The following is an 18,878-nucleotide window of genomic DNA, read 5'->3' on the forward strand; positions in this document are numbered from 1 at the left end:
TCATAACCACCACTAGTGATGACGCCACTACCAGCACATCCATTTCCACATCCATTTCCATAACCACCACACACTGCCGCCACCACCACCATCGTCTTCGCCATTACCACCACCGTCGCTTTCACCATCATCACCACCGTCACCATCACCGTTTACTATATTTATAATTTATATAATATATCTTTACATATAATTATAAAATAAAACAAAACTAAGCAAAAACCCATAAGGGTAGTTCTGTCAATTTACACTATTCCAATTCCATTTTCCGCCAACCAAACAAAATATGAAATTGAATTCAAATTCCATTAACGGCTAGTCGAATAGAATATTGAATTAGATTCCAAATCAAGACAGATTCCAATTCCCCAACATATTTCAATTCCTTCAAAAACATTTTGTGAACCAAACGCCGCCTTAGACATTAAACTTCTTAAAATTTGACACTTAGGCGCAACAAAATTATGAAGTTTTATGATATAAAACCAAACACTCCATTTATTTTGTTGTTTTAGTTATTCAAAAACAAATAAAGACTCACTTCCACCCCATCTCACCCCCTTTCTCTTTATACCCTTTCTTCTCCTTCGTTTCTATTTGTGCATCACCGTCGCCCATGAGTCCTTCTAACCCCCAAAAGCAAATCTCTAACCCTTTCATCCTCTATATCATCTAACATTACTCACCTCATATCACCTCATCCTAAGGTTTCGGAGTTATTGGAAGACCGAAACCACCATCTACCAGAAAAGACATTTTAAATCTAGGTTATAGAGAACGGTTTCTTGATTTTCAGTCAGAGAAAGAGAGTAGAAGATATGTGCGTGTACAGAAGTGAGATCAGTTGAAAACTCAAGTTTCCCGAGAACCTGAGAACTAAAAATGGAGCGTTAGATCAAAACTAATTTTTTAAGGGCATGATCGTACTCTTATCAATCTCATTTAATATTTAATTTTTTGTGTTAATGTAAATATTAATAGAAAACTCATTTTATTTCATATACTATATATAATATTTGTAAGGAAATCATAAGAAAACTCATTTTATTTACTTACTAATCTTATAAACACAATATAATAAGTATTTTATTCGATACAAAATAAAATATAAAAAACAAAAAAATGCTACAAAATTTCAAAGTGTTTTCATGTCTTCGTGTCAATATTTCCATATTTTCTTAAGTTTATCATTTTTCACCTCTTTAATATTCACCATAATTTCTTCCAAATCTACAAGAAAATTTTAAAAAAAATGATTGATGCAAAAACACTCACAAAAACACATATGTGACTTACATGTGAATCACATGTAATTCATATGTGAATTACATGTCACATGTAATTCATATGTGAATTACTTGTGATTTACATGTGATTCATATGTGATTTACATGTAAATCACATGCAATTCATATTTGATTTACATGTGAATCACATGTAATTCATATGTGAATTACATGTAATTACAACGTTGAATTTTTTATAAATTTAGCTAAGTAAAAAAGAAACAATCATAGTTGTCCAGATTTAAATGTTGAACTCATTATACAATGTTCTCTTCCAATCTCTCTCATATGGCTTAACATGAAGACAATCTTGTTATGGTGTGGCCAAGATGAAGACATCTCCCAAACGTTGCATAATGAGTTCTTGGTGCTTCAATAACATGCCAATAACAAATACAATGTTCAATGGTAGCAACATAAGTAAAATATAACAATCCATGCATTTAAATCAAGTATTCAATGCTACAAATTTGGCATATTAAGAAAAAATGAAGGATTGTATAAAATTTGAATTGCAACAGTCATATCACATAACACGAATTGATTCAAAGAGGAATACACAAAACATATTACCTCTGAAAACTTTGAGATTGACATAAGAATTCCATGACATGAGAAAACAACTCCTAGGAGTCCACTGCTATTGAGAAACAAATCGCCACTTTTCAACATGTAAAAACCCAATGTTAGATCTTTATCACCACAACCTGCAAGACTATACACTATTCTAGCAACAATAACGGCATGAACACTCAGTTGTATACAAACAAAACACACGCAAATTGATTTCACAATTTAGAAAAGAAAAAAGAAGGATTAATTTTCACAATACATTAGAATATTTTATTAATTAAGGTAGAAATTAATTAATTAATTAATTATAACCTTCACGAATAAAAAGATCACGAAAGAGTCTTTTTAGGTAAGCATAATTTGGTTTATCATCAAATCTTAAAGAACAAAAATAATGGAAGTATGATGAAAACTCTGTAGGGTAGCCTCTACATAAAGCCTGAAAACACGAGGGACAATCTTGTCATTTCCATGCCAAAAACTACTCACCAAGGTATGATTTTTAACAAAAATAACTTACTTCAATTGATGTGGACACCTTCTTCTCACTGATCTTTTCATATTTTTGCTTCTTATTTCCCGCTTTCAGTCCTTGCCATGGGAGACTACTATGTACAAAACGTATTAGTCAAGTCATATATGTAGCAAAAGACGTACATATTTACTCATAAACTAAACATTTGAGAAGAGAGAGAGAGAGAGAGAGAGAGAGAGAGACTAATTTGTGGATTTTTCCATTAACTGATAGTGGTGTTAAATAGAATGGTACCTTCAATTTCAATTGAGTTCCGAATTTGAGGAATTTGAGGTTTGAATTGAATCGTATTGTCCATATAAATCCAATCGAGTTTGTGATTTCTTCCTGAACTGTTCGATTATCGTTGGTGGCGGCGGGGGTAACTACGTCATGCACGTGAATGATTAGGTTATTATGGACGTAAGGTCGGAGGTGAGGGTTTGGAACGAGAATACTGGAATAGCGGCAATCAAAGGAGTTAAGGCAGTTGGTATGACGATATGATACACATATGCCAAGAAGACGATAGAAGTTGTGATATATATATATATATATATATATATATATATATATATATATATATATACTAGAAAAGTTTGAGGCTCGTGCTAAGCATGACCCACGAAAGGCAATCTGATACATCTTTTATTGTTATTTAAAGTGCACTAATAATAAAAAAAAGGTAAAGATACAATGCTATAAATGGATGTATTTTCAATGTAGAATACATGAATAAAAAAATAGCTATTGACAAATCTTATTAAAGGCTTTTGGCACTTGTTCATTGGTCGCCCATTGATCTTAATCACACTTATTCATTCTGCGTGTGCTAAAAAATTAAGCATAAATTAGAAAGATTTCAGACTTTAAATGTTTTTTTTTTTTAATGTTGCAACCGTCAATACATATTTGTTGCATTTGAATAGGCAATTGATGTTTATTTAATTGAATGAAAGTGATTCAGTACATATTACTTGTTAATGGATGTTGTGTAGTGATAAGTTTAATACTCTAAGAATACCCATCCACCTAATGCTTTTTTTGTGTATAAATGTCTGACTTGAATGAAGCAAAATTCCTACTTGACCTCATTTTTTGTCTTGGTATTAAGTTATTCAAAACACAACAATCACTATACACAAAATAGTTCAAGTGTACCTTTGAAGGAGGCGGGAAAACGGAATTGGAGAGAGAAGAAGACGATACAACATGGTCAGCTAGAACCTGGAGTTGAACTCAAGCAAGTCAGATGGTGCTCCATAAATGGGCACATTCCTAATGGACATGACGAACAAAAATTGTTCAAATTTTAGGTTAGTTTAAAATCGACATTCGATTAGTAAGTAACTTGATAAGGGAGAACCTTTTAATCACTGCTTATGAGCAACACGTGCAATGTTGAATCACTGGTTTCAATAAGTTGTAAATTTATAAATTATTTTATAACCTCCACACCTACTACAACTTGGTTAAGGTAATGAAATCTGCTTGTTGGACATATCCCTCCGCACCCACAACTGAATGTTCTATATAAGCAGTTTCAAGTGACAAGTGTCTATAAGTTGTTTGAAGTGACGAGTTTGAAAAAACCTCAAGTACCGATAAAGTTTCAAGATTGTGTATACACATAACAAAACATTAACATAATGCTTTACTCAAAGACCAAACTGAAAAACTTTTGATGTTAGACTAAATATGATAATAACAAAAGGAAGGGATCATTTTTGTGAGTTACAAACAAATTAAGTACAAAATCACTCTTCCTTTGGCAGTTAACTTCTAATTGAGCGACTACTTTTCCTTAAGTTGAAGTTTTTTTTAATAGGCTTAATTGGTGTGCTGAAGAGAAAAGAAGGCAAGATGGAATCATTCGACTTTTGAACAACAAAGTTAACAGAAAAGATAGGTACCTCCTCTTTTACAATTAAACTAATTGATTTTTTTTCCATCATCTTACCTCTTCTTTAATGCTAAAATGCTTGATTTAATTTTACTATTTGTCTCTTCAAGTTTGTTTTCCTTCTGTTTAAGGGACCTCTACATTTCATTCACCTTGTCCTCGTTGCATTTAATGTTTTATGCCCTTCACATAATACTTCTTCACCCTCTTGCAGTTTCTTTCCTATTCCCATATATCCTCTCTTTGTTTGGTGAATGCAGCTTCATATGCTTCTCACCTGTAATAAAGTAAAGTTCTCAAATCAAAAGTTTTAATAAATCATAATCAAAACTTACAACATAATATACCCTACATTGGTGTTCACTCTGTAGCAGGCTTTCTGTAATTGCAAGTTTGATTTTGAAAACAATGTGATGTGTTGGGCAGATCCATAGTTTAGGCATGTATAATCTTGTTTTTGGATTCCAAAATTAGTATATTTTCATTAAAAATACTTCTTTTTTTCTCAAATAAACACAATGTTTCAGACGAGATAATAAATTTATGTAAATATTACTCTAATTTATATTTTTATTAAGGAAAGCTTTACTCTAATTGGAACTTGAAGGGGGTGTACTGAAAAAGTTGAGCATTTATCAGTTAGATGCATTATATTCATTTTTCACAATGTGGGTATGATTTTTCTGCAGCGGATTCACTTTATACCCCACTAACACCCTTCACAATTGAATTGTTTGATAAGAATGTGAATTGTGTTTAGCATTAGGTTTGTTTCGAAACTACATTCTATAACTGAAACAACCACCAAATATAAAATCTTATGCCTAGTATGTTGCTCGAATTCCAGATCCATCCTTAAAGGAACCAGAGTGATGTGATGTAGTCAAAGTCCCCCAATTTAATAGTTATGCTATGAACTTTACAACATTTATTAATAACATAAATAAAAAATTTAATAGTAAATTCCCAAAATCTAGAAACCTAATTCAAAGTAAGATCGGTACAATTAGCATAAATGTGGAGCAATATTAAACATATTCGCCCTAATCGATGAAAAAAACTAACCTTGACCCTCTAATGCCAGGGAAAAGAGAGGGACCTGAATTAACGCTAACCCCATTGATCAGTACTTTCATTTATCCATCTCTGTAACTGTTGTAGAATGTAAGTTATTGGAGAGAGATATACATGATGGGTGTAGGAGTAGGAGACCGCCTTTTCAGCAACAATATGAAACCGCAAGTCAGGGTTCAACACCAAACCATCTAAGAAATCAGCGAGCACACAAAACGACTTAATATTTGAGAAACTTTGAGTTTGTAGATATGTTATTGCAACCAACCGCTTTTTACAAAACCATTTGAAAAAAAAGTTTCAACCAGAAAATAAAATATGAAAAATTAGAAATCAAAATGATAGACACAATCTGGCTTCAAATCGAACGCTAAGTCACCAGAATGGCACAACTCACACAACAAATTACGAAACTCAAATAGGAAACTTATAAAAAAAAATATTATTACCTCATTGCAAACATCTAAATAGAAAAGACACCTATCTATGTGTTTTGGAGTCGTGTATAAATAATTAGGAAGAGGGGAGAAAAGAGAATAATCAGGAATAGGAAGCGATGGCATGGAAATACCTGTTGCGTTCATGGCTATTTATATCGACACCGAATTTGAATCTAACCATCATCTCAAAAGGCGCGTCTCTTCTATGCGTTCTACTGGTTCATTCGCGTTGAATACATTCGGTCTCATGAGGCGATTTCAATCGACATTGATGTATATGCCATCGTTTAGAGATAGGTGATGTGGCGTCCAATAAGCCTTGTAAATTTGAAGTTGGTAGAAAAAAATGGCTTTTATATATATATATATATATATATATATATATATATATATATATATATATATATATATATATATATATATATATATATATATATATATATATATGGCCATTTTCATCGGGATAGAACAAACATTTATGTTTCCCATAATACCATTGTCCTTTTAAGTTAAGATACCCCCGCCCCTATAAGTTTCTTTTTATTTACAAAAGTGCCACAAGTAATGTTGATTATCTGTTTTTTTGATCTAACGTTCCAAATTTAGTTCTTGAAAAACTATGAGTTCTCAAATGATCATTCCCCTCTCTTCTCTTTCTCTCTCTCTCTCTCTCTATATATATATATATATACATATATATATATATATATATATATATATATATATATATATATATAGGAGTGGTTCAAATGAGAACCACAACTTAATACAAACCATTTTACAATAATTCATAAACTCAAAGAAATCAAAAATTCAAACTCTACTACTACCACTACCACACGCTTCCACTAACCACTTGTACCAGCATCGCAACCATCATTTTCTTCTAAATCAAATATGTAAATAAAGTCATATATTAATAACTTAAATACTACATTCACAGTCTAATAAAACCATTTATTTCACTCAATTTGAATTTAATGCAAAACTATTATTAAAACTAATGTATTCTTACATACATATACAACACAAAAAATAAATATATTTTGAACAAAATTAACAAAAAAAAATTATACATAAATCATTCATATTTTAAATTGTGAATTTAATATATTAAGCTGTGAATAAAATTTACATTATTTCAAAAGCAAACAAAAAAAATTATAACATAATCACAACTTAATGTCAATTCATTTACAGCTCAATACAATCAATTCATAATTTAATACACAAAATTCACAGTTTAATATAGTCAATTCATAGTCTAAGAAGAAAATTTACAGTTTAATTCAATCAACTCACAGTTTAAAACACAAAAATCACAGTTTAATATAGTCAATTCATAGTCTAAGAAAAAAATTTACAGTTTAAAACACAAAAATCACAGTTTAATACACAAAATTCAAAGTTTAATACACAAAAAGTAAACATCCACAACCATATTTTCAACTTAAAACTCTTTATATAGTCAATTCAAACTTTATACACAAAATTCATAGTTTAAATTAATACAAGTAACTTCATAGCTTCATACACATAATTCACAGCTTAATCTAGTCAATTTTTATGACAATAATGTCAATTCTCGTAATTTCTATGACTTAAATGTTCATTAAGTTTTTCATGGCATGTTTGTGATTAGCTAAACTAATAATACAAAGGTCCAATCCTAATGGTGGGTAACACAGACGGTCGTTCGTGCTCATGTCTCTAAGGGACCCAAAATTTCTAAAATATATATATATATATACAATATAATTATATAGAGAAAAAATTAACTTATCTAAAAATGTTATGAGAAAATATTTTTCTTTAAATTAATTTTTTTATTGTAATATTTTGACCATATATGTATTTCTTTTTAATATTTATAGTGACTTTGGGCGTCTATTTTTTCTTTTCATTCTGGATCTATTATATGATAATATCCAAAGGCCAAATGTGGCATGCGATCCATATCCATATGTGAACACCGTTTTGTTAAAACATGTAAAATCAAGAAATTGATAAAATAACAATTTTTATATTTAAAAATGATCACTTTAAAGGAGATTATTGAATAACTTAAAACAAGCTGCACCGCCAGATATTCATATTGATTGAATTAATTTATTAAGTTATCATTGAATTGTAGGATGTTTTTGCCATTCATTAATGCCACTAAAAGCACCCATTAGGCCATTACTATTATTATCAGTAGTAATAGTAATTTAGTAATGCAATAAAAACTGGATTTGTATGAGAAAGGGGACATCGCCTTCCTGGAAATGGAAACGAAGAAATCTGCGTAATTATCAAAATCAACAATCTATTTCTGGACTCGAATCAATCAAAAAGATTTCATGCTGATTTTACTCAAGTCGTTAAAGATTCGAATCAATCTTCCTCTGATGTAGTAGGAGTAGGACCTCCCTTTCTCACTTCCCCTTCCCATCCAATCGCCGCCGCGCCGCACCCACAATGTTCGAACCCATCAATAGTCCTCCCACCATCGCCGCTGCCACCGTCAACGGTGGTCCCAAGCGCTACAAACCAAAACAGCCGCCTCTAACCGTCCATGCCGGCTGCACCTGCTTCCGCCTCCTCTGCCATGCTTCTCGCATTGGCGGGGTCATCGGGAAATCCGGCGTTATCATCAAACAGTTGCAGCAGGAAACCTCAGCCAAAATCCGGGTCGAGGACCCGCCTCCTGATTCCGACGACCGTGTGATCACTGTCATCGCCAACAGCGCAGCGAACAAAACAATATCATTCATTGAACATAATAATCAACTAAACAAAAATTTTGATGAAGGTAGTGAATATAGTGAGGTTTCAGCAGCACAGGAGGCGTTGGTTAAGGTATTTGAGAGGATTTTACTTGTTGCTGCAGAGGCCGATGGAGGGTATTTTGCCCCTGGGGGGGTAGCTTCGTGTCGATTACTAGCGGATAAGAGTGTTATCGGGTCTGTGATCGGGAAAGGGGGGAAAGTGATCGAGAAGATCAGGAAGGATACTGGATGTAGGGTTAGGATTTTAGTTCAAGATAAGCTTCCTTCATGTGCACTTCCTACAGATGAAATGGTCGAGGTTAGCATCTCGTTTCTATTGCCTTGAAACTGTTTGATTTATGCCCCACTGAGAAGTAGTCCTAGATTCTTAATCAAACTAAAGGATTCAACCATTGTTGCAGAATTTTCACTGATGTGACGGGTTTTGCATTTTGTTTGCGATTGATTTCTTGAAATCACTATCTTCTTTACATTACGGATCATTGATGATTCTTGTGAAGATGTAGCAATGGCTGTTCTTTGCAAAAAGACTCCGATTATGGGCATGTTGGGGACATTTTTATTCAAAAGGAACACTTTTTTTTTTTCCAAAATTGTTCACTAGACTAATGTTTTTATGGTATTTTTGCCAAGAATGTTCTTTATTGATGGGTGTACAATATGCCCTCAGTACCAATCCAAACACAAGTTCAAATCTTGGGTGTTCTTTGAATATCTTTTTACCTAATTTTTGTCTGGAGACATTTGCTTTTAAGATAACCCCACAATTTTCTATTTTTCAAATCCATTGAAAAGCTTTAAGACAAGACAATTAGTTTATCTTTTTTTTTTTGTGTTAGTATCTGCTTTATTCAACCTCAGTTGGATTAACAAACTTTTTAGGACTACCTTTTATGATGAGTATTAGAATGGCATCAACGTCTTTTGCACACCCGAAAGATAGATATCAAGTCTCTGTATAACACCAAATTTGGTTTTAAACTTTCATGTGTACAATTTGGTCCTTCAAATTTGAGTTGATACTTGATACATGTATTTGTATTCAATATATCTAAATTTAATAATTCATATGTTTGTTTCAGATTGAGGGTGATATTTTGGCCATTAAAAAGGCACTTATTGCTGTGACTCGTTGCATTCAAGATTGCAGCCATGCTCAAAGTCAAAAGACAAGGGCAGTTGTAGGTAGGACCCACCCTACAGCTCCATGGGATCTCATACCCAATGGGATTTCCAATTCCCACACACACACACATTCACACTCAGACTTTGACTTGCCTCCACCACGAAGTCAAGGTCAAGGGTTTCGCCTTCACCCTCACCCCCCAACATCCAAAGATGCTGACTTGGAATCCCAGAAGGAAATAGTTTTCAGGATTCTGTATTCCAGTGATAAAGTGGGTAGCTTGATAGGCAAATCAGGGACAATCATTCAAGCTATTCAAAACGAATCAGGTGCCCATATAGCAATTGGAGCTCCTGTTTCTGATTGTGATGAAAGATTGATCACCATTTCTGCAATGGAGGTTTGCTGCTTACTTACTTCCATACTATGATTTATATAATTTATCATTTTAATTTTTTTTTTTTATTGTGAGAAGAGTGCAGAGTCACGAAAGTCAGCTGCACAAAATGCAGTGATTCTTGTATTCAATAGGTCTGTTGAGTCTGGGGTTCAAAAGGGGATGGATATGGCATCAAGTGGGGCCCAGGTTTCTGCTAGACTGGTGATATCACAAAACCAAATGGGTTGTCTGTTGGGTAAAGGTGGGTCCATAGTTGCAGATATGAGAAAGGTGACTGGTGCTTTTATAAAAATAGTTGGTGATCATCAAGTTCCTAAGTGTGCACCTGAAACTGATCAAGTAGTGTTGGTGAGCACTATTTCTTGCATTTAACAAATTATCTGTTGTAACTATAGATTAAATGAAGCTTTTTTTTTTTTAAAAAAAAAAAAGATGACAGGAGAGATGATAAATGTAAGAGATGCTTTATACAGTGTTACTGGAAGACTAAGAAACAACTTATTCTCAAATAAAATGTCAAATAGCCATGGAACTGGAACAACCAAGGGCACATATACACATCATCAATCTTCTGTTGCCACGTCACATTATCCTCCTAATCAGCATAATACTAATTTAACTCAAACTATGGATAATCTCAAACTCTCAAGTAGTAGCATTAGCATAGATCGTCCTGTGACACCTGGACAATGGCACCTTCCGGTAATATTCTTTTTCTTTTTTCTTCCTATTTTTTGATGTTTGAGAATTGAATTGTTTCTTTATTTATTGCAGATGGGACATGATATTAGCACAGGGTCAACTTCTGTAGGTAGATCTGCTATAGTGAGTAACATGAGTGTGGAAATTCTGGTATCCCAAACTGTCATTGCTTTGGTTTATGGGGAGAATGGAAGCAATCTCACTCGTTTAAGACAGGTAATTGTAATTACATTTTCTTTTGTAGATTGCTATAAATAAATAAATAAATAATAAGGATTTTTGTTATATGTAAAAGCAGATTTCAGGTGCAAAAGTGGTAGTGCATGAGCCACGTTCAGGAACAAGTGATCACATTGTGGTTATTTCGGGTACTCCCAATGAAACCCAATCTGCACAGAGCCTTCTTCAAGCCTTCATACTTGCAGACCAATCATAACAAACAACCAAAATTACACAATTTATTTTACATACAGCAAGTTAAAAAAGTAATTTCATTACATCTTTTGTCTTTTTGAAACTAAACCCCAATGAATTCAAAGTAATTGTAAACATCTCGTAAGTTATAGCATCTTGTATCATAGACATTGGGGGAGTTTTGGTCTAACATACAAGAAAAGTAAAACATGAAAAATGTAGACTTTGTGATTATGGATGAATCATGCTTCTGCTTCTTTTAGTATGATCTCAACATTGTCATGAACACCTTGTAGTAGTAACTCTCCATCATATGTCACAATTTTACGTTTTTTGGCTGCTCTTAGTGTCCCTACAAGCGCCTCGAAGATGTTTGCACATCTGTCATCGTTGAACAGCATGCCAAATGTCACCTTCATCATCAATTTTAATCAAATTTTTGTATCAGAAATGAGAAAAAAAAATGTTGATTGAAAGTTTTAATCATGATATCAATAGAAAAACCTATAATGTGCATATAACGCATTATTGCACTAAATTTATAGATCCGCCATTAGCAAACAACAAATCAATTACACCAAATTTCCCATCAAATTCTCTGAACATTGATGTAAATCTGAAGAGCATATGAAGAAAACGTATGTGAATTTGTTGGGTGAGGTTACCTTGTAAGATCCATCGTTTTGTTTGTGGCCAAGTCGTTTGATTTCTTCTTTGAGTTGCTCAATTTCTTCATCTACGTTCATGATTTTCTTGAAGCTTTGGTTTGTTTGGTTTTCACTTTTCAGGGGATCTCGTGTTGTCTCTCTCACAAATCACAATACATACAGAGAACCATTTATATGGTCATATTGGGAATACAAATTAATAATACGAGTAATATTATATCTTCAATATATTTCTTAAATTTAAACTACTACATGATGACCAATGTGTAAAAGTTTTAACGTCTAATGATATCACCAAATGTCATTCACCAACATTCCTAGGAGGATATTCAAGAAGAATACGTTGCATTATTTTTGTTATATTTGCCAATTGCATATATTGCCAAGAGCGGTCCAAGTCGATTTGAGTCTGTGGCAAAACAAAGAAAATAAGACCCTTACAATACAAAAAGTTAGTGTATGAGGGTAGTTTTATTGTTTTTTTTTTAGTTAGGCCCTTGCTATAAATTTGCTCTTAGATCATTTTTGTAATAGTAGTAGTTGCTTGTTTTTTCTTTTCTCGCAGCCATATTCATTTTTCAGGTAATATGTTATTATTTTAAACTTATAAAAATAAAAAAATAAAAAAAAGGAAACAAAACACCTAATTGTGAACTTTTGATGTGAATCTTTTTCCAGTAACACATATAACGATTTTTGGTTTGTTTTCTAGGCTCCAGTTTCAAAAGTTGTAATGTTGAAATTTCAAGTTATCTACAAAAAAATTAAAATGAAAGCACATAAATTAATTTTTATCAGAAAACTAATATGAAACATTAACGAAATCTTATAATCCAAGTTTTGAAAATCGCATCGGACCGGCCGGTTCGACCGGTTCAACCGCAAACCGGTCCCGGATCCGTTTTTAAAGGTCAAAAAACCGGTATTCGTTTGAACCAGTGAAAACCGGTAAAAAAACCGGTCCGGTTCAACCGGTCAAAACCGGAAATTTTAAAAAATTATTTAATTTTTCACTTTTTGTATTTTTTATATAATTAAATATAATTATGACATCATCCGGTTTTTTCAGTTTTTGAGATTTAATTTTTCACTTTTTGGACCACTTGAACCATCGAACCAGTAAGACGACCGGTTCGGTCTTCGGTCCAGTTTTCAAAACATTGCTTACAATTTACACGAATAAGAAACCACATTAACATTAATATGAAATCATAAATCAAAATTAGTGAAGTTGCCTGAAATCAAATTAACACGAATGCAAGATCAGTTTTTTTGAATGATGCATGAAATCAGAAATCGAAAATCAGAATGTTGCGTGAAAAAACCAAAATCGATTTATTATGAATCAATTTTTTTGTTACTGTTGAAAAAATCGAAATTAATTCATAGTCTTTCGATCGATGGTGGTAAGAAGCTTAATGCATGATTATTCCAGAAGAATTGCACATGTTTTAGTCTTCTATGTAACTTAGATTATGGTTTCATTTTCTTTCATTTTTCCACTCATTCGTTTTTGGTTCCATTTTCTTTCATTTTTCCGCTATATCATTTTTTCTTACATTAAAATAATAAGGTATATAAAAATAGGGTCTTCTAAATTTGGAGGCAATGGGTCGTCGTCTATGCTATCCTATTCATTGGCACAATCATGCTTATTGCAACAAAAGATTGATTATTTTTATATGAACCAAGTCAAGTAGAAGCTTGCCTACAAATTCATGGACGAGTGCAATCATGAAAATGGCTTATGGCTCTATATTTAACATTTTTTGTTTTGGTCTAAAAGTTTCTGGTTTTTTTTGTATTTTCGACCGCAAAATGAAATCAAGAATGAAGAATACTAACTGAGGATTTATTACTAATTTTTAGATACTAATGAAAGGCTTACAAAACATTTTTATATGGAACTAGCTAAATTTGATAGATATATGAAATTTTGAAAAACTGAAATTGACATTAAAATCTTTAAATTAAGCTCCTAAATAAAAAACAAAAAATTCAGAAAGAAATGAAAACAAATATTATGTCATTAAAACATAATAAAATGAAAATGAAAATTAGAATAAAGTGGAATTTGAGGATCAAACATGGACAAACTCCTTCAGTAGTTTGTCAAAAGATTTAGCTTGTTGAGAGCTTCCCGACGATGTATCACACACCTCTAAACTCTTGATGGATCAAACTCGAGAGCTTAAAAGAAATTTTATATGGATCAAAGACTAACCATCACAACAAATCGAAAAATAGACTATCCCATCAAGAAAAGAACTTAAGGGTTGAATTTGTGACTTTTTGTAAAGTACAGGTGCCATTTATGTAATTTAATTTAGTCTAAATTTTTATGTATTAATCGTTTTATTATAATCCAACCAAACAAACAATGGTAAGCTGCACAAGGTACATGTCATTAAGCATAAAGAGTGACGTCATATTTTTAAGCCTACCTTCTATGTTCTATGGCACACAGAGTGCATATACCAGTAGTACCTAATCGAATGTTGTGAAAGCCTCATCCGTTTTCTCGTAATCCTAATCCCTACTACGATTAGGGTTCATCCTGTACTTCAAAAAGGTTGTTTTCCCCCTTTACGCCCTTTCTTACGTTCCTCTTAATTTCACAAGAAGCTTAATTCTGATTCGATTATTCGGTTTTATTTGTTGGATCTCATTCTCATATGTATCTATCGTAGAATTCTGTAAATTTTATTGCATTTTTGGGGTTTGTTTGATGGTTTTGGAGAATGTCGGAGGCCAATATTAATAATCAACGCCATCATCAAGCATCGATTTACGAGGGCGTTAATCTACAACCCGTTAATTTGCATCATCATCAGCAACATGGAATTAGCATCAATAATGACGATAATCAACATCACGTAGTTGAAGATGTGGTTGTGCATGAAGATGATGATGTTGCCGTTGGCGAAGAAGAGTCTATAGACAACCCTAGTCGGATCCGCTACGACAACCACAACTCTCATCATCACCACCAGCACAATACTTTACAGAACAGCGGCAGTATCGAAACCGGCATGGAGGATATGAGCGTTCAGCCGCATGCTTTGTATGTACAGGACGCTGAAATTCAGCCTGTTAGCGGTGGAGTTGCAGGTGCAGGTGGAGGTGGAGGTGCGGATCAGCTTACCCTGTCGTTTCAGGGAGAAGTTTACGTCTTCGATGCCGTTTCGCCTGAAAAGGTTTATTCTCTTTCTATGGCATTAGGGTTTTGTTTGCTTATATTGAAAATGCCTTGTTCGTTATTCATTACCGACCTAATTGAACAATTTCCATTATTTATTGTGTTTTTCCCCCTTTTTGGGATGATATTACCAATGCATGCTTACATCTGTAGGATTGAATCATGATATTGATGATTGATCTAGTTCTTGATCTGCCACAAATTTACAGGTGCAAGGTGTGTTATTGCTTTTGGGTGGTTATGAAGTACCAACTGGTGCCCCTACTTTAGGGATCCCCCCTCAAAATCAAAGGGTATGAGTACAGCAGATTGTTCATACATACAAGTTTGGACTTCTGATTTTCATGTTTGTTTTAAGAGATTTTTTTTTTTGGTATAAATGTAATAGGGTTTAAATGAGTTCCCTGGAAGATCAAGTCAACCACAAAGGGCTGCTTCTTTGAGTCGATTCAGGGAGAAGAGAAAAGAAAGATGCTTTGATAAGAAAATCCGTTACACTGTACGGAAGGAAGTTGCTCTTAGGTAATATATATATATATATATATATATATATATATATATATATATATATATATATATACACACACACACACTAAAGTTTGATGCAGCTATTATATATATCTGATTCATATTTTATACTCCCAGAATGCAGCGTAAAAAAGGACAGTTTACATCATCCAAGGCCAATTCTGATGAAACAGGTTTACCTTCTTCAGATTGGAACGGTGGTCCTGGCCAAGATGAAGAAACAACGTAAGCAGCCTTTTTTTTTCATAATGAGCTTCAATAAGACAATAGCTCATTTGTTATTTTATGATGAGGATGAAGAGGGACAGAAACTTGCAGTTTTTGTCCTATTTTGTTCTGCAATGTCATGTCGTGTCTTTTACTGCATAAGAAACAGTAATTTGGTTGTTTGGGTTACTGTTTACAGATGTAGGCACTGTGGGATCAGTTCAAACTCAACCCCAATGATGCGTCGTGGGCCTTCTGGGCCAAGGACATTGTGCAATGCATGTGGATTGAAATGGGCTAACAAGGTTTGTGAATTAGTTTCTTATCAATTAGTTTTGATGTTGAAATTCTTAACTGATTTATTGAGTTGAGTTGTAATGTGTACAGGGGGTTTTACGGGATCTTAACAAGGTTTTAGCAGACCCTACTACTGGAAAGACTATTATTGAACAGGTGCAGGTGAGGTACACAATTATTTTTCAGATTTAAATAATAATAATAATAATAATATCATTTGGCATTTGTGTTGATGTGTTTTTGGTTTATTTGCAGAGTGGGGGTGGGGGTGGGGGTGGGGAAGGGAATGGAAGTGATGGTGTAAGTGTGGTTTTTAATGGAGGAGATGGTTCAGCTGTGACTGCTGAAAGGTGAGGGCTTATTCAGTTATTTGTTGCAGCAGCCAAAGCCAATGGAGATATGTTGAAGGAAAAAAGGTGTAAAATAAGAGAGTGGTTACTGTTTACAAAGATTGTAGATATTGGTTCGCGTTTTGAGGGAAATGGGGGTTGCATTATATATATAGCATTTTATTTTTTTTTATAATTATAGGGTCGCAATGTAACTTCTAAATTCACTATTTGTAACATTGGTAGCTCACTGCTCACCTCATTGAACATGAAATACATTCGAGTCATTAGCTTTTACAAGCCCTATGAGCCAAGATATTACATAAAACAACAAAAGGAAAGGAGGACAGAACAGTTATGAATTGGTTGAGTGGGGTGACATATGTTGAGAAAATAATGAAAGCGAGACAGGAAGATCGGGGACATCATCACTATTCGCCCATACACCATCTCCATTTTCAATGGTATTAATAATGTTCCTGGAGTTGCCAACTTTTTAAGACTTTTATAGAAGAAAAGAAAGAATTTTTTTCACCTTCACAAAACCAATCAACTTTATCCTTTTGCTTGAAGAATCTCTCTTCATCAAGGCAAGCCTCATTATACGTATTGAGGTACTACGAGTTATGCTCTTGATGCAGACCAATGTTTTCATGATTTCTGTAAATAACAAATTAGACAATATCAAGCTCTATTCGAAGGTTAGGGACTTTTGTAGAAAGAATGCCATGGCTCTTTAAGAAATTCCTAATAGGGTTTTTCAAACGTTTTAGGTTTTATCAAGACTTGAACATATGATGCCTACAGATATATTAGGATCCCACTAAGATGCAACAACCTGCTTGAAATCTTTTTAATGGGTAAGGAAATTTGGGAATTAAAAGGCCTGGGCTTAAATGAGGAGTGAGAGGGGAAAGAAAGCATAACAGGGCTATGGTCAGAGGTATAGTAAGGGAGGAAGACAACGGAGGCAGAAAGGAAAGAAGAGAGGAAATGATACATTCAATATTCTTTTTAAGAAGTCCATTATCACCATTAGGCTTTTGGGTCCAAGTGTAAAAAATGTCTCTAAAGTTGAGGTCCTCAGTATCAATCTATTGACACAGTCACGAAAATCTTTCATATAACGACAAATACTAGAAACATTTGCGGTGTTGTCTTTAATGTCTAAACAACATATGATGAACCAAAATGAATTTTTAACCATATGGTTCTGGGGACAACCGAGTCCCATGTGTCCATAAGTTATTATGATATAAAGAGTCCCACAGGAAACAACCTTGCATATGGTTATTATGATACAAGATCGGAGGGAGTGGTGCCACAAGAACCGTACTCCTTCCTCTGCTATGTAGGCGCCACATAGGTGTCATGTCATTTTTACTTCTTTACCACACACTAGTGTGGTATACCAAATGATGAGATGAGAGAGAAACAATTGCATGGAGAAGATAGAGAATAGGAGTGCATCACTATTTAGATGGAGAGAGAGAGAGAGAGAGAGAGAGGGGGGGGGGGGTTATGGGGGCGGGGTTGTGGTTGATGATGTGGCAGAACCGCAGGTGAACCCTCATCCACTCCCCCTGATCTAAAGGAACTGAATAGGCTCTTGTTGGAGCTATGAATTTTAATAAGAAAATGCAAGACCTCGTCGGTGTTATTTAAAAACATCATGTCAACATGTTGAAGGTCCCACACAACAATACGAGTGCCTCTAGGGCTCTAGGGAGTGTTAGACCCAACAAAGTGGGTGCGGTAAGACCGTGGTTTTTGCCACAGCCCATAGTGGCACCGAGGAATATATATATATATATATATATATATATATATATATATATATATATATATATATATATATATATATATATATATATATATATATACTCTTTTTTACCACACCTAAATTGAATTCTATATCTTTCATTTTCTGAAGAATTTCAGTTTATGTTTGATGTTGTTGTCAGTGTTACTCTAATAGCGGAGCAAACTTATAACGCTCTATGTAATAACGAAATCGAAAGTTTACAACAGAGAACACGAAGATATATTCAAAGAAACCGTAAAGATGCCCAACAACACTTGATACAAGATTTCTTTGAGGAGAATACCACTTTTCAAGGGTACTAATTCTAAAGGCGCTTCAAAATGTTCAGGCCTTTATATAAACATATAGTCAAAGATCTAACGAGGGAGTGTACTTTCTTCCAACAACGTCCTAATGCTAGAGGTACATCCGGTTTCACTCCCTTACAAAAATGTACAGTCACACTTCATCAATTAGCATATGACATCCCTCATGATGCGTTGGAAGAGAGTTTTAGGATGTCCGCTAGGACCACACGAGATAGTCTCTGCTTTTTTTGTAAACATGTGATTGAGATTTATGGTCTAAAATATTTACGTAAGCCTACACGCAATGATATCTCACAACTGCAAACTCATCATGC

At 33.7% G+C, this 18,878-nt stretch overlaps 3 protein-coding genes and 1 long non-coding RNA gene across 7 annotated transcripts; 2 read left to right on the forward strand and 2 right to left on the reverse strand.

Annotated features, from left to right (window-relative positions):
- Positions 1-2,873, reverse strand: LOC145051543 (uncharacterized). Of its 4 annotated transcripts, none has more exons than XR_013683691.1 (3): positions 2,629-2,873; positions 2,380-2,464; positions 1-1,947 (listed from the first exon to the last, which is right to left on the reverse strand). It is a non-coding gene; the product is annotated as an uncharacterized LOC145051543 (long non-coding RNA). The 4 variants fall into 4 exon arrangements; XR_013683689.1 differs by having other exon boundaries at positions 1-2,298; XR_013683692.1 differs by having other exon boundaries at positions 2,380-2,467.
- A 5,120-nt stretch (positions 2,874-7,993) lies between these two features.
- LOC145053962 (KH domain-containing protein HEN4-like) lies at positions 7,994-11,465 on the forward strand. The gene is made up of 6 exons (XM_079002092.1): positions 7,994-8,859; positions 9,644-10,087; positions 10,163-10,435; positions 10,520-10,789; positions 10,862-11,005; positions 11,088-11,465. Exons 1-6 carry the CDS (start codon positions 8,251-8,253, stop codon positions 11,223-11,225), a joined length of 1,878 nt encoding a protein of 625 aa, XP_078858218.1. The 5' UTR covers positions 7,994-8,250; the 3' UTR covers positions 11,226-11,465.
- Positions 11,446-12,089, reverse strand: LOC145053963 (costars family protein). Its single transcript, XM_079002093.1, has 2 exons — positions 11,869-12,089; positions 11,446-11,616 (listed from the first exon to the last, which is right to left on the reverse strand). Exons 1-2 carry the CDS (start codon positions 11,947-11,949, stop codon positions 11,446-11,448), a joined length of 252 nt encoding a protein of 83 aa, XP_078858219.1. The 5' UTR covers positions 11,950-12,089.
- Positions 12,090-14,290: 2,201 nt separating this feature from the next.
- On the forward strand, positions 14,291-16,731 carry LOC145053964 (GATA transcription factor 24-like). Its single transcript, XM_079002094.1, has 7 exons — positions 14,291-15,068; positions 15,280-15,363; positions 15,459-15,592; positions 15,716-15,823; positions 16,005-16,110; positions 16,193-16,264; positions 16,358-16,731. The coding sequence occupies exons 1-7, from the start codon at positions 14,613-14,615 to the stop codon at positions 16,454-16,456; spliced, it is 1,059 nt and encodes a 352-aa protein (XP_078858220.1). The 5' UTR covers positions 14,291-14,612; the 3' UTR covers positions 16,457-16,731.
- The last annotated feature ends 2,147 nt before the right edge of the window (positions 16,732-18,878 follow it).

This window comes from Lactuca serriola, chromosome 5 (assembly GCF_051521515.1).
Source record: "Lactuca serriola cultivar US96UC23 chromosome 5, Lser_US96UC23_V15, whole genome shotgun sequence".
Classification (NCBI taxonomy): Eukaryota; Viridiplantae; Streptophyta; class Magnoliopsida; order Asterales; family Asteraceae; genus Lactuca; species Lactuca serriola.

What these genes read in the sequence shown, in the direction of transcription:
- LOC145053962 (XM_079002092.1), top strand. Translation starts at nt 8,251, where the DNA reads ATGTTCGAACCCATCAATAGTCCTCCCACCATCGCCGCTGCCACCGTC. An exon ending in TCACCATTTCTGCAATGGAG is followed by an intron (nt 10,088 to 10,162) that starts GTTTGCTGCTTA and finishes TATTGTGAGAAG; the next exon opens with AGTGCAGAGTCACGAAAGTC. An exon ending in AAACTGATCAAGTAGTGTTG is followed by an intron (nt 10,436 to 10,519) that starts GTGAGCACTATT and finishes AAAAAAAAAAAG; the next exon opens with ATGACAGGAGAGATGATAAA.
- LOC145053963 (XM_079002093.1), bottom strand. Translation starts at nt 11,949, where the DNA reads ATGAACGTAGATGAAGAAATTGAGCAACTCAAAGAAGAAATCAAACGA. An exon ending in AAAACGATGGATCTTACAAG is followed by an intron (nt 11,617 to 11,868) that starts GTAACCTCACCC and finishes TTGATGATGAAG; the next exon opens with GTGACATTTGGCATGCTGTT.
- LOC145053964 (XM_079002094.1), top strand. Translation starts at nt 14,613, where the DNA reads ATGTCGGAGGCCAATATTAATAATCAACGCCATCATCAAGCATCGATT. An exon ending in GGCCAAGATGAAGAAACAAC is followed by an intron (nt 15,824 to 16,004) that starts GTAAGCAGCCTT and finishes TACTGTTTACAG; the next exon opens with ATGTAGGCACTGTGGGATCA. An exon ending in CTATTATTGAACAGGTGCAG is followed by an intron (nt 16,265 to 16,357) that starts GTGAGGTACACA and finishes GTTTATTTGCAG; the next exon opens with AGTGGGGGTGGGGGTGGGGG.